The sequence below is a fragment of the Aethalodelphis obliquidens genome, unplaced genomic scaffold (genome assembly GCF_003676395.1).
Source record: "Aethalodelphis obliquidens isolate GAN/ISIS:26980383/991018 unplaced genomic scaffold, ASM367639v1 scaffold1, whole genome shotgun sequence".
Lineage (NCBI taxonomy): Eukaryota > Metazoa > Chordata > Mammalia > Artiodactyla > Delphinidae > Aethalodelphis > Aethalodelphis obliquidens.
The window spans coordinates 68,035,301-68,051,715 of NW_020837945.1; the positions used below are offsets into that span (position 1 = coordinate 68,035,301).

The 16,415-nt window shown below is 36.3% G+C and overlaps 1 protein-coding gene across 6 annotated transcripts in view; it reads right to left on the bottom strand.

Moving 5' to 3' along the window:
• Positions 1-16,415, bottom strand: part of HSPBAP1 (HSPB1 associated protein 1) — an 88,231-nt gene that overhangs the window by 60,347 nt on the left and 11,469 nt on the right. For 5 of the 6 annotated variants that reach the window (XR_003432801.1, XM_027106457.1, XM_027106487.1 and 2 more), the window contains exons 2-3: positions 15,642-15,827; positions 8,051-8,232 (exon numbers count right to left, since the gene is read on the bottom strand). Coding sequence is in view for 5 of the 6 variants with exons in the window: in XM_027106457.1 (XP_026962258.1) it covers positions 8,051-8,232; positions 15,642-15,827 (368 nt within the window). In the remaining variant the exon portion in view is untranslated. The remainder of the gene's footprint in view (positions 1-8,050; positions 8,233-15,641; positions 15,828-16,415) is intronic. The other variant, XM_027106478.1, reaches the window with a different exon arrangement.

A 16,415-nucleotide genomic window follows, 5' to 3' on the forward strand; every position in this document is an offset into this window, starting at 1 on the left:
ACACCTAAGAGGGATGGAAATAACACACTACAGTGTTTCAAGACCAAATATGGCACAGCTTCTGTACAGAACGAGAGTTGTAAGCAAAATTCATCATTTACTCATAGTTGAAAACTGGCTGGCCAAAGAAAATGAACTTGGTTTATAACACAAAAGTAGTACAGATACTTTATTCTCCTCTTTCCTCTGGATGGTTCTGCCTTGTCATGATGTCCTGAACTTAATATGTAATTTATAAATAATAATGGTTTTATTTCTTGTGTACATAGAGTGATCATATTTCCCAATAAAAAAACCAGGACATAAAGGATGACAATGCACTTTTGTGCTACCTGTGAAGATAAGAGTTAGTTGGGGAGAAACTGCTTAAATACCAACATAGAAATATTTAGAAACAGTATATTTTCCACTGCCTAGTTTTCTTTTTAAATTAATTTCATTGAGGTAAAATTTATATACAATAAAACATACCCATTTTAGACTACAGTTCAGCAAGTTTTGACAAATGTATATACTGGAATAATCACCACCATGATCAAAATACAGAATACTTCTACCACCCCAAAAAGTTCCCTCTTACTCCTGTGCTTTCAATCTGCCTGCCTCTACTCTCAGCCCCAAGCAACCACCGATCTACTTTCTGTTATCCCAATATTTTGAAACTGGATTCCTTTAAGTACACATAACAGCAATGAGGATGAGTTTTAAAAATTGCTTAATAAAATTGTCTCCAACATTTTAAATAAGAGAATCTAAAAATCTGGTTGTAATTTTAAAAGTTCAAGAAAATGTATATGCTTCAATCTTCTTGATTATATATAATATTCTAAAACTATTGCAATCATTTAAATGATAAAATAGTGTCAGAAAAAGTACTAAAGTCTAATAGCACATTTTACACTTTTCTGTCTTAAGGCTTGGCTCCACATTCAACTTTAAACTCCCATGGGAGCCAAATCTTTTATTCAAGTTGGCATCCCTGGTACCTAACACAGCACAACGAATGTTCAAAAATTGCTGAGTTACTGATCTAGGTGACTAGATCTAATTTTATGCTGAAACTAAGTCGTTCCTAAACCTGTTCCAATTAACAAGTTAAATAATTGTTGCAGACTCAAACATTTAAAAAAATGCATTAAAAAAAGCATTTAAAAAATGCTGTACAAGCAACCAAATCTTCCATAATTTTACAGGTTTTTTTAAAAAATTTATTTTTGGCTGCATTGGATCTTCGCTGCTGTACGCAGGCTTTCTCTAGTTGGGGCGAGTGGGGGTGCTCTGCCTTGAGGTGCACGGGCTTCTCATTGCAGAGGCTTCTCTTGTTTCAGAGCATGGGTTCTAGGCACGCGGGTTTCAGTAGTTGTGGCACGTGGGCTCAGTAGTTGTGGCTCACGGACTCTAAAGCACAGGCTCAGCAGGTGTGGCGCACGGGCTTAGTTGCTCCGTGGCATGTGGGATCTTCCCAGATCAGGGCTCAAACCCATGTCCCCTGCTTTGGCAGGTGGATTCTTAACCACTGCGCCACCAGGGAAGCCCAATTTTACTGTTTTAACCAAAGAACTTAAGAAAAACTGGTAAGATACTGATAATACAGAATAGTGGCTTTTTTTAAAGCCTACCAGAAAATAATTCATTCTTAATTTGTTTACCACTAAAAAATGGTATATTTTGAGTTGGAGTGTTCTCAGAGCCTAGATTTGGTGTGAGCTAGTATAAGCTCTAGGCTCTGAGAATACCCCAATTCAAAACTATTTGTTCTTTTACCGGGCTGTTTGGGTGACTTGTGGTCATGGTTAATTGGAGTCTATCTATCACGTTAGAAGTTGTCTCATTCTATTTATTCTCCATGCCTAGATCACACACATAGGAAAACTGAATATACATAATACTATAATGAACTTACATCTGAATAAAAAAAGAAAAAAAACCCCAAACAAAAATGGAACTTTAAAACAGTGTAATTAACTATAATTACTATGTAAAACTTATAAAGGATAAATACTTCAAACAGCCCCTTAAATGAACATTATAAATTAGCAAGTACTTAAGGCCCTTTTCCCCTTGAAAAAATTACCTCAGGTAACAAACAGAAAAGAGGTAGTTAACTCTACCCACAGATAGGCTTGGATAAACACCCAAATTCTTACATTCCAATTTGCCTCGTCAGAAAGCATCATGGGCCATCAAACCCCTTTAAACATCACTAAACCACCTGGCTCAATTTCAACATACTCTCATAACTATGTTATAAAGCCCAGGACAGGCTAGAACTAATCTTCCATGTGCTGCATTTTGAGATTCTGTGTCCTGGTGACTTAACAAGGCTCCTGACTCTCAGCAGTCAATCTGAATCACAACATAAAGTGGAATCTACCTGGGAAATGTTCTTGGGGCAAATCCCTTTTGCTATATGTTGATTCTTACTAGCTTCAATTACGATGATACTTATAGATGATTATAAAATGTAACACCTGTCATTCTTACCTAATGAGTCAGAGATAAAGAAATTTTATGGTACTGTCACAAATTCCCTACCTTCCTCACGAAGTAGAGAATAAAATGTTCCAAATAGATGCTTTACTTAGATCAATGACGTGATGTATAGCTAAGCGAGGCCAATTTCATTTGTCATATATGAAAGTCAGTTAAGTGTCAAAATCATAATTTTTGGCCAACTTTAAGGCTACAGGATATTTTCCAATAATACCACTATATTTACCAGTGTATTTATCAGTATATATAAATATTACATATTTATCACTGAATGAATTTACGTAGAAGCTGTAAGTAAAAACTTATAAAACTCGTTAGAAGGCTGAAGAGAGCCAAGAATTTCTTGTCAAGATTGAAAAATGCTACAATTGATTAACTAGAAGCCACAGAAAACTGGACAAGGGTGAAGGTGGGGTTTAAGTTAAAACACCCTCTGAAGGGCCCCTAAAGACCAAATAGCAAAACAAGAAATGGTAAGACTAGGGGAAAAAAAATACACTTATGTAATCATTGAAATACCCATTATGGATTCAGTACTATGTTAGCAGTTTGGGGGAATAAAAAATTATACAACATAGTCCCTGTTCCCAAAGAGCTTACAATGCTGTTAGAGAAACAAGTCATAGGCATTCTATGTCACACGCCATTTAAATAACAATCCAAATAAAACATACAGGAATGAAGGCAAGGAATGGATGGATGTAAGTACAAGTGGTTGAGAAGGCTTCATAGCCACGGAATCTGAGCCGGGCCCTAAGAAGTTGAATTTTAATAGGCAGAAATTGAGAAGAGCATGAGCAAAGGCCAGAAGATGAGAGAACACGGTGGTCCAGCACTCTGCAAGGAGACTACTCAGGGACACGTGCAGAGGAGACAGGTCATGTCAGTCATACTGAGGAGAGTCTTAAATGCTATTATCCTTACACAATTTAAAGGCATGAAATGTCTGTGAATATAATTAACATATTTAAATATTTTCTTAAGAAACTGTTTTGGAAATAATTAGAGGAGGAGTCAGAACTAGAGGAGAGTAATTTCAGAAAGGATGATGTAGACCAGAGGTTCTCGAAGTGGTCCACAGACCTCCTGGGGGGGGGTCTCTGAGACCCTTTCAGAGGATCTGTGAGGCTGAAACTATTTTCATAATACTACTAAGATGTTATTTTCCTATTTCACTGTGTTGACATTTGCACTGATGGCACAAAAACAATGGTGAATAAAACTGCTGTTGTCAAGCTGTGGAACCAAAGTCTACTAATAGCATTGCATTCTTTTTTTTTTTTTTAAACAGCCTTATGAGGCATAACTGATGTACAATAAACAGTGTATATTTAAAGTGTACAATTTGATGAATTTTTTACATACGTATACACCTGAGAAACCATCACTACAATCAAGATGACATTTTGATCATGTCCAAAAGTTTTCCCATAACCTTTTGTAACCTCTCTCTACCCCCTCATTCTTACATAATCACTGATCTATTTTCTGTCACTATACATTTGTTTGCAAGTTCTACAATTTTATATAAATGGAAGCATATAGCAAGTACTCCTTCTTCATGCTAACACTAACCAAAGGCAAACTAAACAAAGCAGACTTTGGACAAAGTAGACATCAGAACAAGGAAGAACTCAGGAAAGAGAGGATCATCACATCTTGATAAAATATCAATCCATTAAGAGGACATAATAATCCTAAATGTGTATGACCCTAAACTGTTACCAGCTGCAAAACAAAAACTGACTAACCTAAACTGAAAAAGAAATAAATATGCAATTATAGTTGAGAAATTTTAATACCTGTCTCTACATAATGGGTAAAACAAGTGTACGTAAAATCAGTAGGGATACAGGGGACATGAACAATCAACTTAATTGACATTTATAAAAGACAAAAACAGCAGAATACACATTATTTTCAAGTGCCCAAGCTATCAAGATTGACTATATTCTGGGCTATAAAACAATAAATTTAAAAGAACTGAAATCATACAAAGTATGTTCTCTGAACACAATAGAATTAGAAATCAGTAACAGAAAGACAGCTCGAAAATCCCCAAATATGTGCAAACTAAACATTATACTTCTAAGTAAACCATAAGTCAATGGAAAAATCGCAAGGGAAATCACAAGAAAATATTTTGAATAGAATAAAAATTATCTTGGAAACTTGTATCTTGAAACTCATCAGCTAGAAAGCTTCCTAAAACTTAAAAGACTTTTCTGATGAGAATGGTGATGCTATTAACAAATGTCACTTTTTTTATAATAAAGTATACAAAGATGCATCAACATTTCAAAGATCTATATAGCTTAGGAAACCAGTATTTTCCAAATGGCCAATGAAAAGTATTACAAAAGATCCATTCCATGCAAGATAGACCAATGGATTTTACTGAAAGACTAGGAAGGGTTCATTGATCACGGATTCAGATTCTTTTTTTTTTTTTTTTCTTTTTTTTGGTGGGGGTACGCGGGCCTCTCACTGTTGTGGCCTCTCCCGTTGCGGAGCACAGGCTCCGGACGCGCAGGCTCAGCGGCCACGGCTCACGGGCCCAGCCGCTCCGCGGCATGTGGGATCTTCCCGGACCGGGGCACGAACCCGTGTCCCCTGCATCGGCAGGCGGACTCTCAACCACTGCGCCACCAGGGAAGCCCATGGGTTCCGATTCTTGATTGCAACAAACGAACGTTTAAGAGACTACTCATTAGTGGTAGAAACAACCCAAATTTGGTGGAGTATCAAAAAAATCCACAATTATCTAAAAAGGTTGCCAAATGCTCCTCTCTTTTTCAGCTGCACGTGTGTAAAGCAAGATATTCTTCGTATACTTAAAACAAACCAAAAATCGCAAGACTGAATGAAGCAGGCAGAAGAAACAAGCTGTCTTCTATTAAGCCAGACACTAAAGAGCCAACTATGTAAAACAATGCCACTACTCTCATAACATTAAAAAGAAATTTGGAATATAATTACTTTCATAAAAATGTCACTTAAATTCACATACAATGAGTTTATTCTAAATAAACATTTAAAAAATTATCAGTTTTCATGTTTAACTACCCACCGTTTTATGACAGACGGAAGAAGGCTTGAAACAATAAGTAGTAAGATTTAGTGACTGAATCAATTATAGTGGTAAAAGTAAAACAACTTAGGCACCTTTGATGTAAGATCACTTCATGCTCAGAAAACCTTGAGATAAAAAAATGATATAATCTTAATGGACTTGGTTGTTCATAGCAGATTTGCCTGTTCTAATCTAGAGAATTAATCACCGTAATGTGAGCTGAAGAAAACTCATTAACTAAAACTATCATATTTTATAAGGGCTAAATTAGAATTCCAGCACATTACCAAAAGGCTGCCTTTTATACCCACACTTAATAAATGGGACACGTTTCTGCACAGTGCTACCATGCCTGGGCTGAAACAGAACAACTGATGGGGTCAGATTAGAGATTCACCCAAGGCAGAGTGAGCCTAGATCCAGCACAGACAGAAGTCCTTCATCCCAGCTGGGTAGTCCTCACAGGACTGAACGTATCCAGACCCCCTGCAGGCATATAGTGCAGTAGTTAAAGCTTGTGGAGGCAGACTGCTTAGTTTATTCTTTTCTTAGTTGTATAATTTCAGAAAAGGTTTAACTTAATCTCTTGGCGCCTCACTTTTCTTTTTTTTTATAAATTTATTTATTTGTTTGTTTGTTTATTTATGGCTGCGTTGGGTCTTTTTGCTGCCCGCAGGCTTTCTCTAGTTGCTGCAAGCAGGGGTTACTCTTCGTTGCAGTGCATGGGCTTCTCATTGCAGTGGCTTCGCTTGTTGCGGAGCACGGGCTCTAGGCACACGGTCTTCAGTAGTTGTGGCTCGTTGTGGCTCGAGGGCTCTAGAGCACAGGCTCAGTAGTTGTGGCGCACGGGCTTAGTTGCTCCATGGCATGTGGGATCTTCCCAGACCAGGGCTCAAACCCGCGTCCCATGCATTGGCAGGCGGATTCTTAACCACTGTGTCACCAGGGAAGCCCTCATTTTTCTTAAAATAGGGATAATTATTAAATCATAGGGTTACTGTGGGGATTATAAAGGTAAAGCACTTAGAAAAGCACCAAGTATGAGTACTTGATAAATATTACTATTACAGTGTTTTACCTGAAATATGGAGTAATAAACTACTAGTCTAATATACAGGGTTGGTTAGGGTATGAGAAATATTAATAAGATACTCTAAAAGTTAACTATGATATCTAAAAGGTCTAGGATTAAAGATCCATAGAGTAATCACAATTAAGGTTATTAAAAAAATTACCTCAAAGTTATCATTTAAAAATGAGTAAATAATAGATTGGTATAGACTTCGGATTCAGAAAACATCTACTGAATGTTTTCAAAACCAATGCATTTCTTTTACTGTTGTGAGAAAAAAAAAGTATCCTCAACTAACAATTATGGGGCAAGTGATGTGTTTTTCCTTTTTTACAAAAACCAAAATTTAAGTAAAACATTAAAAAATTTAATAAAGGAAAGATACAAAGTATTGATAGCTGTATGATAATATTATAACTATGAAAGCACCAGCATCCAAACCTTCACTCAAAGTGAAAAAGAAAAAATATAAGCTGAATGGAAAATGACTCAAGAGTCCAAGGACAATCAGCCTGTATGAGAGGAAAGACCAGAGGGAGAGTGGTGGTGACAGGCAGGGGAAGAGCAGGTGGGTGAACAGCCTCCTGTGATGGCAAAATATATCCCGTAGGGGCAGGATGAAGGACTCTAGAACCTTGACCTGACGCTGGGCAAGGCAGAGTCATTCAAACAGCTTTCTGGGACTACTCCCATTGCTGGCCGATGCCTAAGACACACAGAAACCAGAGCAGGAAGTCTGCAAAATCACCCCACAAACTGAACTGGCAGTTTGAGGCAGAAAACACTTTGAAAAGAGGATATGGTAGTCTGCAAACTGCCGTCAGTTATGTCAACGCGTGGCAAAGAACTTCCACGTTCTTACTTCTGCAAGCACCCCCATCCTTCTGCAGGACTTCTACAGTCAAACACTGGGAGCCCAGCACTCTCTGCTTCAGGCCATAAACCTGTACTAAACACCCCAGAGCAGAGAGAGACGGCAGCAGCAGCCCGGAAGGCGTCTAGGATTCTAGGAATGCTTGAATGCTTCTTCATGTAATCAGCTTTGTACCTCCATCTGCCTCACTGACAGAACAAGGACTTAGATGTAGGTCAGGAGGAAAGGAAGTTGTACACACAGTCTATGTTTCTGATATACTCCAAATCAGCTCAGGTGCTGTTTAAAGGCAAAGGAGAGAGTGTGCAGGAAGTCTGGTGACTAGGAAAATAAGAAGAAGGCTGCTCATCGTTGTAGGCCAAACATTATACTTCCTTTGAGCAAATCTCTGGGCTTGAGTAAATAGGATAGTCAAGACTCACGGTGACTAGTTTTCAGAGAAAAAGACAGTGAGGAAAAAAGTACCACGGAGATTCTAATTTGTGATCTTTTCTCAAGAACAAGTTATACTATGATTAAAAGAAATGTACTGACTTACCTGGAAAATATCTGTCTTGTCTTCAAATAAACTGACAAAATATTTATAGTCAGCATAAGCCCAGAATTTGGAATGATCATAGTCTCTAAATGGTCCAGAAATACTAGATCGGTCACAGTTCCAGGTCAGAAACTCTTCAAGTGTAGCTTCTACGTAACTACATGTGGTTTCAAACTGAGGAGCTGCAATGTAAGAGAACCCAACTTTAAATGTACATTGAACACAGTTTCCAAATATTGTTGTTTTCTTAAATGAGGATAATTTCAACCAGGAAGTATTAACTATTATTTAACATTAATTAGAAATTAATTATGTACTTGCTAAATAATTAGAACCATTTACAACACTTAACAATACTCTTGATTAAATTTAAAATTAAAAAACACAATTTTAACCTTAAGATTAAAGACTACCCTTTCTATAGCCTGATGCAGTAATCCAGTGGAATACTTTAGTTTATCACTTCTCCAAGACCTTTTCAGGGGTCTGTGAGGTCTAAACTATTTTCATAATAATACTACGACAGTATTTGCCCTTTTCACATTTATTCTCTCACAAAAGTACGGTGTTTTCCATGGGCTACACAAATTGTGTTGACGTCACTGCTCCAACAGCTAGTGGACTATGTGCTTATGTTCTTATAGTTTTAAATGTCTGTAAATAAAGAGGAACAAAGAGCGTTGCTCACCAAACAGTTCTACAAGGATTAAGTCATAACCCACTGCAGTCACTGACCAACCAGTGCACTCTCAGAGGAAATTAAGACATAACAGGATGAAGCACTCTGTGCTTCAGACAGAGGAAATTAAGACCATAACAGCATGCTCTGTGCTTTGGACAAGCAAGCCTCTTAGTGAGATGTATATCTCGGGAAGAACTTCAATGACCCCAGATTCTTGCATCTTCCTAAAGAAAAGCACTAAAATCATTAACTGTAGATATTTGTTATTTGTGACTAGCAGTAATCTTTTACCAAGATGTCTGCTTGACTGCACACGTTCCCTAGCCAAAAATCATATGTATACAGGCTTCTTCCCTACCCTTCAGAGAAGTTTTCTCAGAGCTCCTGAGAGGCTATCTCCTGTGCTATAGTCCTTTAAGACCCTGAATAAAACTTAAACTCACAGCTCTTACATTGAGCATTTTTCTTTAAGTAGACATGTCTTGGTTTTAATTTCTAATAATGCTAAGTATCACTAGATATAACCCACGTTGACAAAAAAGCTCACTCACTGGGGTACTCAATCGTTTTTAAGTCTAAAGGAATCCTGAGACCAAAATGTTTGAGAACTACTTCTTCAAATAAAAAAAAGGCAACAACAAAAAATTGTCTTTTGAAAATTTTCAACTTTATACTGCACATTTATCATACAGAGCTCCTCAATCATTAAGTAGACAACAGCTATTTAAAGTCTGTTCAATTATTCATTAGCCCATTTATTTCAGAATCATGTATTAAGTACCTAATTTGTAACTAGCATTGGGCTCAGGCTTGCAGGAACATAAAAGAAATAGATAATACTCTAGAGTTTAGACTATATTTAGATAAAAAGAAAACTTCAACCAGAATAATAGGGAATTTGAGGTATCATATAACTAGATCCCAAATTTTGTGCCATAGACACCTAGGAAAAGGCAAAGACCACCGGAGATGAGGGCTGATCAGGAAAGCTTGAAGAAAAGTCTACTGTCTGTCCATAGTGGTTTGTTATTATGGGTAGAACTCATTTATACAAGAATTATTCTCCTAAATAGTGATGAAATGAGATTTTTTTGCAATTAGCTGAATACTTTAAATGTACATTGGGATGTTAATATTCAAGAAACCTGATTATGATCTATTTTGGAAAACATGAAATCCTTTCAAGAGGAGATGTAGCTCTAACACATGTAAATCAGTCAGCACAATGCTAGACACATAGCAGATGCTCAGTAAAAGTTAGACACTATTATTAGTACTTTTTATTATTCATTCATATATTTACTTGGGGCACTTTAAAAGTTAGCTGAATTGGTAGTAGGAAGAAAAGGATATTCAAACATCTTTTCCATCCATTTCTGCTCAAACTGTTTAGGATTATCCCAATCACGTTTCTCCCTCCTCTCTTTATCCTAAAACCTTATAATGGCAGAGAAATAATGGAGGGGAGGGTGTGTGTCACCCTTATTTCATTTACTTCATCAACTTGTCACCTGACTTTAAGAAGCAGGAAAACTTTACTAGGCTACATTTATCTAAAAGATAAAACCCTGCAGATTTAAGAACTATTTAAACTTGATAATTTTTGAGAAGCATTTAGAATAGTGGCTGGCACACACTGACCCATCAATATATAAAAGCTCTTAATATTATCAACATCATCATCAAGAATTTACCATAACAGCATTGGAATACATGTTTTTTTTAACAAACAAAAACCCATATAGCAAGAAAGCTGCTTGGTGATGGAATCATTTCTAAATCATTTCAGTAAGCTCCAATGTGAGCCTGAACACATTCTACTGTCCTGTAAGTTTTCACTCCACAGAATTCAATCCAACTGATCCAACGGAATACTAAAGCCATTGCTTGAGCCACCTGCCCTTAGGGTAGACTGAGGACTTTTCAGTTATGACCAGTTTTCACAGGCACATCCGTACTGCACCCTCATCAGAAGACTTCATTTTCTATCACAGCAAGTTCTGTACTTAAAAGAATGAAAATCTAAAAATGCAAAAAACTACACGTGAGAACTGTTACTGTCAGGGGAAAATTACAATGAATGGAATGAATGAAAATGACAGACTTTTTCATTTACATAGTGATTTCAAAATAGAATCTTTTCACCCGTTTCTGGTAATAATGGCACCAAAGGCACTGTTTTCATTCTGTTATCATGACAATTTCTTTCTGTGCAGTACAGTTGTTTTTCTTAGTTTATTCTATGCAATGGAATTACTCCTTTCTAACTTGATTATTATTGTTCTTTCGTTTAACATTAAAGTAGCCTAGGCAGCTGCAACTTTCATCCTACTTACTGTCAAAATGTTAGGCAAGAGGAAGCTCAGCTGAGTTTAGGATTTGGAAATAGTGTATAAATTGAGTTTGCTTTTGACTCTCATAAAAGGGAGTCCTAAAATATTTTTTTGCACAGCAGTGAAACAAACATTTCTCCATTTTGTTAGACTTCATCACTTCACAATCAAGAAACACTTGGAATGTGGGTACCGACTATGACTTTTGCTTGTTACTCCACTCCCTATCAACAAATGTTTAGGATTATTTCTACATCTGCTTGCCAGATCACTGCCAGCTGAGGTATAGTGTTGTCACTGAGAATATATGTTGGCAAATGAATCTGATCCAAAATGTTTCAAAGAGCTACTGTGACGTCATTATCTGCTTCCTAAAATAAACTAAGAAACACATTACAGTCAAATATGCTAGTTATTAATACTATTATTTCAAGCATTCTAGAAAAATTCTAACTAAGACCTAAAACAGAAATATATATGCTCAATAGAAAGGAAACAAAGTTATCATTGCTTGTAAGATCATATGCCTGTCTTACTAAAAAGCCCACAAGAATAAACTAAAACACTAGGTACACTATTAACTGGCTGGATAAAAAATAAACATGCAAAAAATAAATGGCTTTTATTTGTATATCAATCACAGTTTGAAAAACAAAAGAGGCAAAAATATTTCCTGACAGCTACAAAAATTTTATAATATTTTAAGAAATTTGTAGACTTATATGAAAACTCCAAATCTTTTCTTTTCCCCCAAACCTTTTTACTGAGGTAAAACAAACTAGGTAAGTGAAGATTACACATTCTTGTGTAGTAAGATACAGTATTGTCACAAGGCAGATTCTTTTCAAATTACATAATTTATAGCACTTCGTGAATTTTCATTTAAAATCCTGTTGACTGAAAGAAAAAAAGAAAAACACATGACCTAAAAGTTGCAGGTTATGTTTTATTCGGGTATCTTACTGAGGACTATAATCTGGGAGATGGCCTCTCAGATGCTCTGAGGAACTGTTCTAAAGAGGTAAGGGAGGGCTTCCCTGGTGGCGCAGTGGTTGAGAGTCCACCTGCCGATGCAGGGGACACGGGTTCGTGCCCTGGTCCGGGAAGATTCCCACATGCTGCGGAGCGGCTGGGCCTGTGAGCCATGGCTGCTGAGCCTGCGCTCCGCAGCGGGAGAGGCCACAACAGTGAGAGGCCCGCGTACCGCAAAAACAAAACAAAACAAACTGTCTCTGGTTTCGGTATGAAGAATGGCTGAGGCGGGAGGGCAGGGAGTGCACAGGGACTAGGGACAAGGCTACTCCAACCACAGAGGTGAGAGAGCAGGGTAACCCCAACTGGAGGATGGCCTCGGACAGAGAAGCAGGTGGATGCTGGATACTTCAGGTGTAAGTCACCAAGTCACCAGACACCACTTAGAGAGGCCATCTGAATGACTCAGAGCTTTCTGGCATAAGAAGCTTCTTGGATAGTACTGCTCCTGGTGATAATGTTCACACCCTTTGACCCAGTCATTCTCCTAGGAATCTATCCTAGGGAAACAATCAGAAACTTGCACAAGATTTATTTTCAAACATGTTCAGTACAGTCTTATTTATAAATTTAAAACTGCTAAGCAATCTAAGCAAAATAGGAGAATTTTAAAAATAAATTATGGTACTACCATACAATGGAATATTAGGTAGCCATTTAAAAGTCATATTTAATGTCAAGAGAAGCTGCTCGGAATATGTTAAGTAAAAAAAAGAGAAAACGCAGGCTGTTCAAATTAACACAATTTTATTTTTAAAATACAGAAAGGCCTGCATGGACATATATCAAAATGTAATTAGTGATTGCCTCTTGGTAATAAGACTAAGTGTTTTTAAATTTCTTTGGGTCTTCCCATTTTTCCAGTGTTCTCTAAAATGAGAAGGTATATTTTAATTTTTGAAATTATTTCTATTTTTAAATAATATTTTTTGAGCATTTACTATGTGCTAGGCACTGTTCTAAATGTTTAATGAATATGAACCCATCTAATCTTGAAAACATTTCATAAGATACAGAAAAGTTAAGTGATTTGCTCAAAGTCACAGAGTAAGCCAAACTTTGAACCCCCGCAAGCTGACTTGAGTCAGCTCTCTTACATCACTACCCTACACTGCTTGTGGAAGTACTGTATTTATACTCAAAAAATAACTTTAAAAAGAACAAATTATTAAGACAACCCACATAATGGGAGAAAATATTTGCACATCATATATCTGATAAGAGTTAGTATCCAGAATATATGAAGATCTCTTTTACCACTCAACAACAAAAAGGCAAAAAAAACCACAAAAAAACACACATAAAAACAAAAAAATCTCAATTAGAAAACAAGCAAAGGATTTGAATAGACATTTCTCCAAATTAGATATACAAATGGTCAATAAGCCCATAAAAAGATGCTTGACAACATTAGTCATTTGGGAAATGCATCAAAACTATAATGAGATAATACTTCACACTCACTAGGATGGCTAGAATAAAAAATGGAATAAGTATCGGCAAAGATGTAGAGAAACTGGATCCCTCACACGCTGGGGTGGGAATGTGAAATGGTTCAGCTGTTTTGGGCAACAGTTTGGCAGTTCCTCAAAAGGTTAAACATAGTTGCTGCATGACTCGGCAATTACACTTCTAGGTTTAACCCAAGAGAAGTGAAACCATATGTCCACACAAAAACGTGTATCTAAATGTTCACAGTAGCATTATTCATAATAGCCAAAATGTGGAAATAACCCAAACGTCCATCAACTGATGAATGGATAAACATTTTGTTTATCCATATGATGGAATATTATTCAGCAATAAAAAGAAAATATAGATACATGCTAAAACATGGGTAAATCTTGAAAACATGATACGTGACAAAAGCTAGACACAAAAGGCCACAACTGTATGATTCCATTTATATATATCCAGAATAGGCAATCTATAAAAACTGAAAGTAGATTAGTGATTGCCAGGGGCTGGAGAAGGGGGTGAATGGGGAGTGACTGCTAATGGGAACCAGATTTTTCAGTGTGACGAAAATGTTCTGGAATTAGATAGTGGTTGTGGTTGCACAACATTGTGAAGATGCTAAAACCACTGAATTGTATACTTTCAAATGGTGAATTTTATGTGAATATCATCTGAATTTTAAAAAAGAACAAATTATCTTTAGTAAAAACTCAGAGCAGTTTCTTTCAATTGCAGAGACTTTCTACTTCCCTTTTTCTTCTATGCTGCAGTACTAACTTTAAAATGTCAAATTACTGTATCTCCGCTATAAAACAGGATAATAATAGTACCACTCCAAGTGGGTTTGAAGAAGATTAAGAGAGTTAATGTGTATAAAGCCCTCAGAACAGTGCCTGACACAATAGTTCTCAATAGCTCTTAGTAATAGTATTGTATTTGGAGTCTAACCAGGAGGTGAAAAAAATCACAATTTCTATTTTTCTTCAAATTATTGTTTAACAGACACTTCAATGAGTGGAAAATTTATCTGACTAAATAAAATCAAGAAGAAAAGAGCACAAGCTGATTTTTACATAGCTGCTGCTGGTCTAGCATTTAATTTAAAAATACAATAAACATTTTGGTCTGTGACTAGAATGAGATGCCAAAGAGTTTCAGGTCTATTAATCCTGCTCTACCTGTCATTGGAGTACAAAGGGGTTCCAGACACCAAAAACCCAATAATTATATGAGATATACTAGAAGATCAACATGAGAAAACAAAGCCTGGAGGAGCTGGAAGAGAAACTGGGTAATTTTCTAGTTCCTTCTGAGTTATTAACAGATATTCTTAGAGCCACTTCACAGCAATGCTTAAGACACTATGAATTTCTAGACTATCAAATTTACCCATATTTAAATAGAAGTTAAACACATATTCTGAAGCCAGACAGTGGTCATGGACTTCTTTAGATTAGAAAGTTTCTAATGTAAATTGTTTCTTTCCTATAAACTAACTGTCTTTAGATTAACAGTAATTGCTTTATCTGGCTTAAGGCAAAAAATCAAACTGTTACAAGTCTTCAGGGAAGAAGAGGGAGCTGGCAAAATCAAACTGCTTAAGAGGATGAAAAAAACAGCTTCACATATGTTTCACATTTATGTAATGCAACAGAGGTCAGGCAGCTGATAAAGCAGAGAGGTAAAATTACACCCAGACTGAGCACTATAAATAGTGAGTGAGGCGACAAATAAAAGGAAACATTGTACATGAGTCAAAAGTAGAAGGGATTGTTAGATTAGTATTGGTCTCTTTCAATCACATAAATAATAGCACATTAACAAATATTTATTAAGTGTCTACTATGATCAATGAACCATGATACATGAACAAATACATTTTATGTGGGGTTATAAATTATAGGTTGTTTAGTCTAAAAAAATTATCTTAAACTGTCCTTTTAAAATTTCTAATGAAGTTTTCCTATCTGAAAATGGTCCAAAAGAGGATTCAAATAAAGGATTCTCTAGAGATAAAGAAACCACGGTTGAGAATGTGGGAATGCTACTGAAGAGACATTATGATGATGATTCCTTGTAGTCCTACCTGTATCTGTGCGTTTCGTTCCCATCCTGAATCGTATCTGCTTGCCCTGAAGGACCTCAGAAAGATGTTTTGCAGTCCAGTGTTGGGCTGGCCAATCAAAAACCATGTTACAGAAGATTGCAGGTTGTTGTAAAGACATTATAATTTCTTTCGCTTTCTCTGGTGTAAAAGGTTTGACATGTTTACCTAGGGAGAGAAATAAATAACTAAAAAGTTATTTCATATAATATGAAGAATAAATAGCTAATATCATTTCTATTATGGCAAATCTTTCTGTGTAATTGCACTTCATTTATTACTGTTTACATAAATATTTGGCCTCAAAGAGCCATAATTCTTCAACGATTTTTCTCAAATATTAAATTGTAAATGTTGGAAAATATTTACAATCTTCAATGTCAAAAATGTTTTTTTAAAAAGGCTTTCCAAGTATTTATGTACATTTAAAAGATGCAATTTTTTGACAATATTATTTCCTAAATAGAGAATTATGTAAGAAATGCTGATGGAACCTACTCTTGAACAACTAGTGTTGCTGGACTCAGCAACAATTCTACTTGATATAGCACATGTTCATGCCAAAAAGACTACCGCATTCACACAGCAGTGGATGGGGAGCGGGAGAGGGGCTTTATTGCAAGATTTAAAAAGATAAAATATGTGCTAGGGTGGATATCAGTGTTAATCCTTGATTCTGACTGCATCTATAAACTGTACAAGGGAATATGCACAAACTAACACTGTGACTTACTGAGGACTTCAATAAATTTCAAT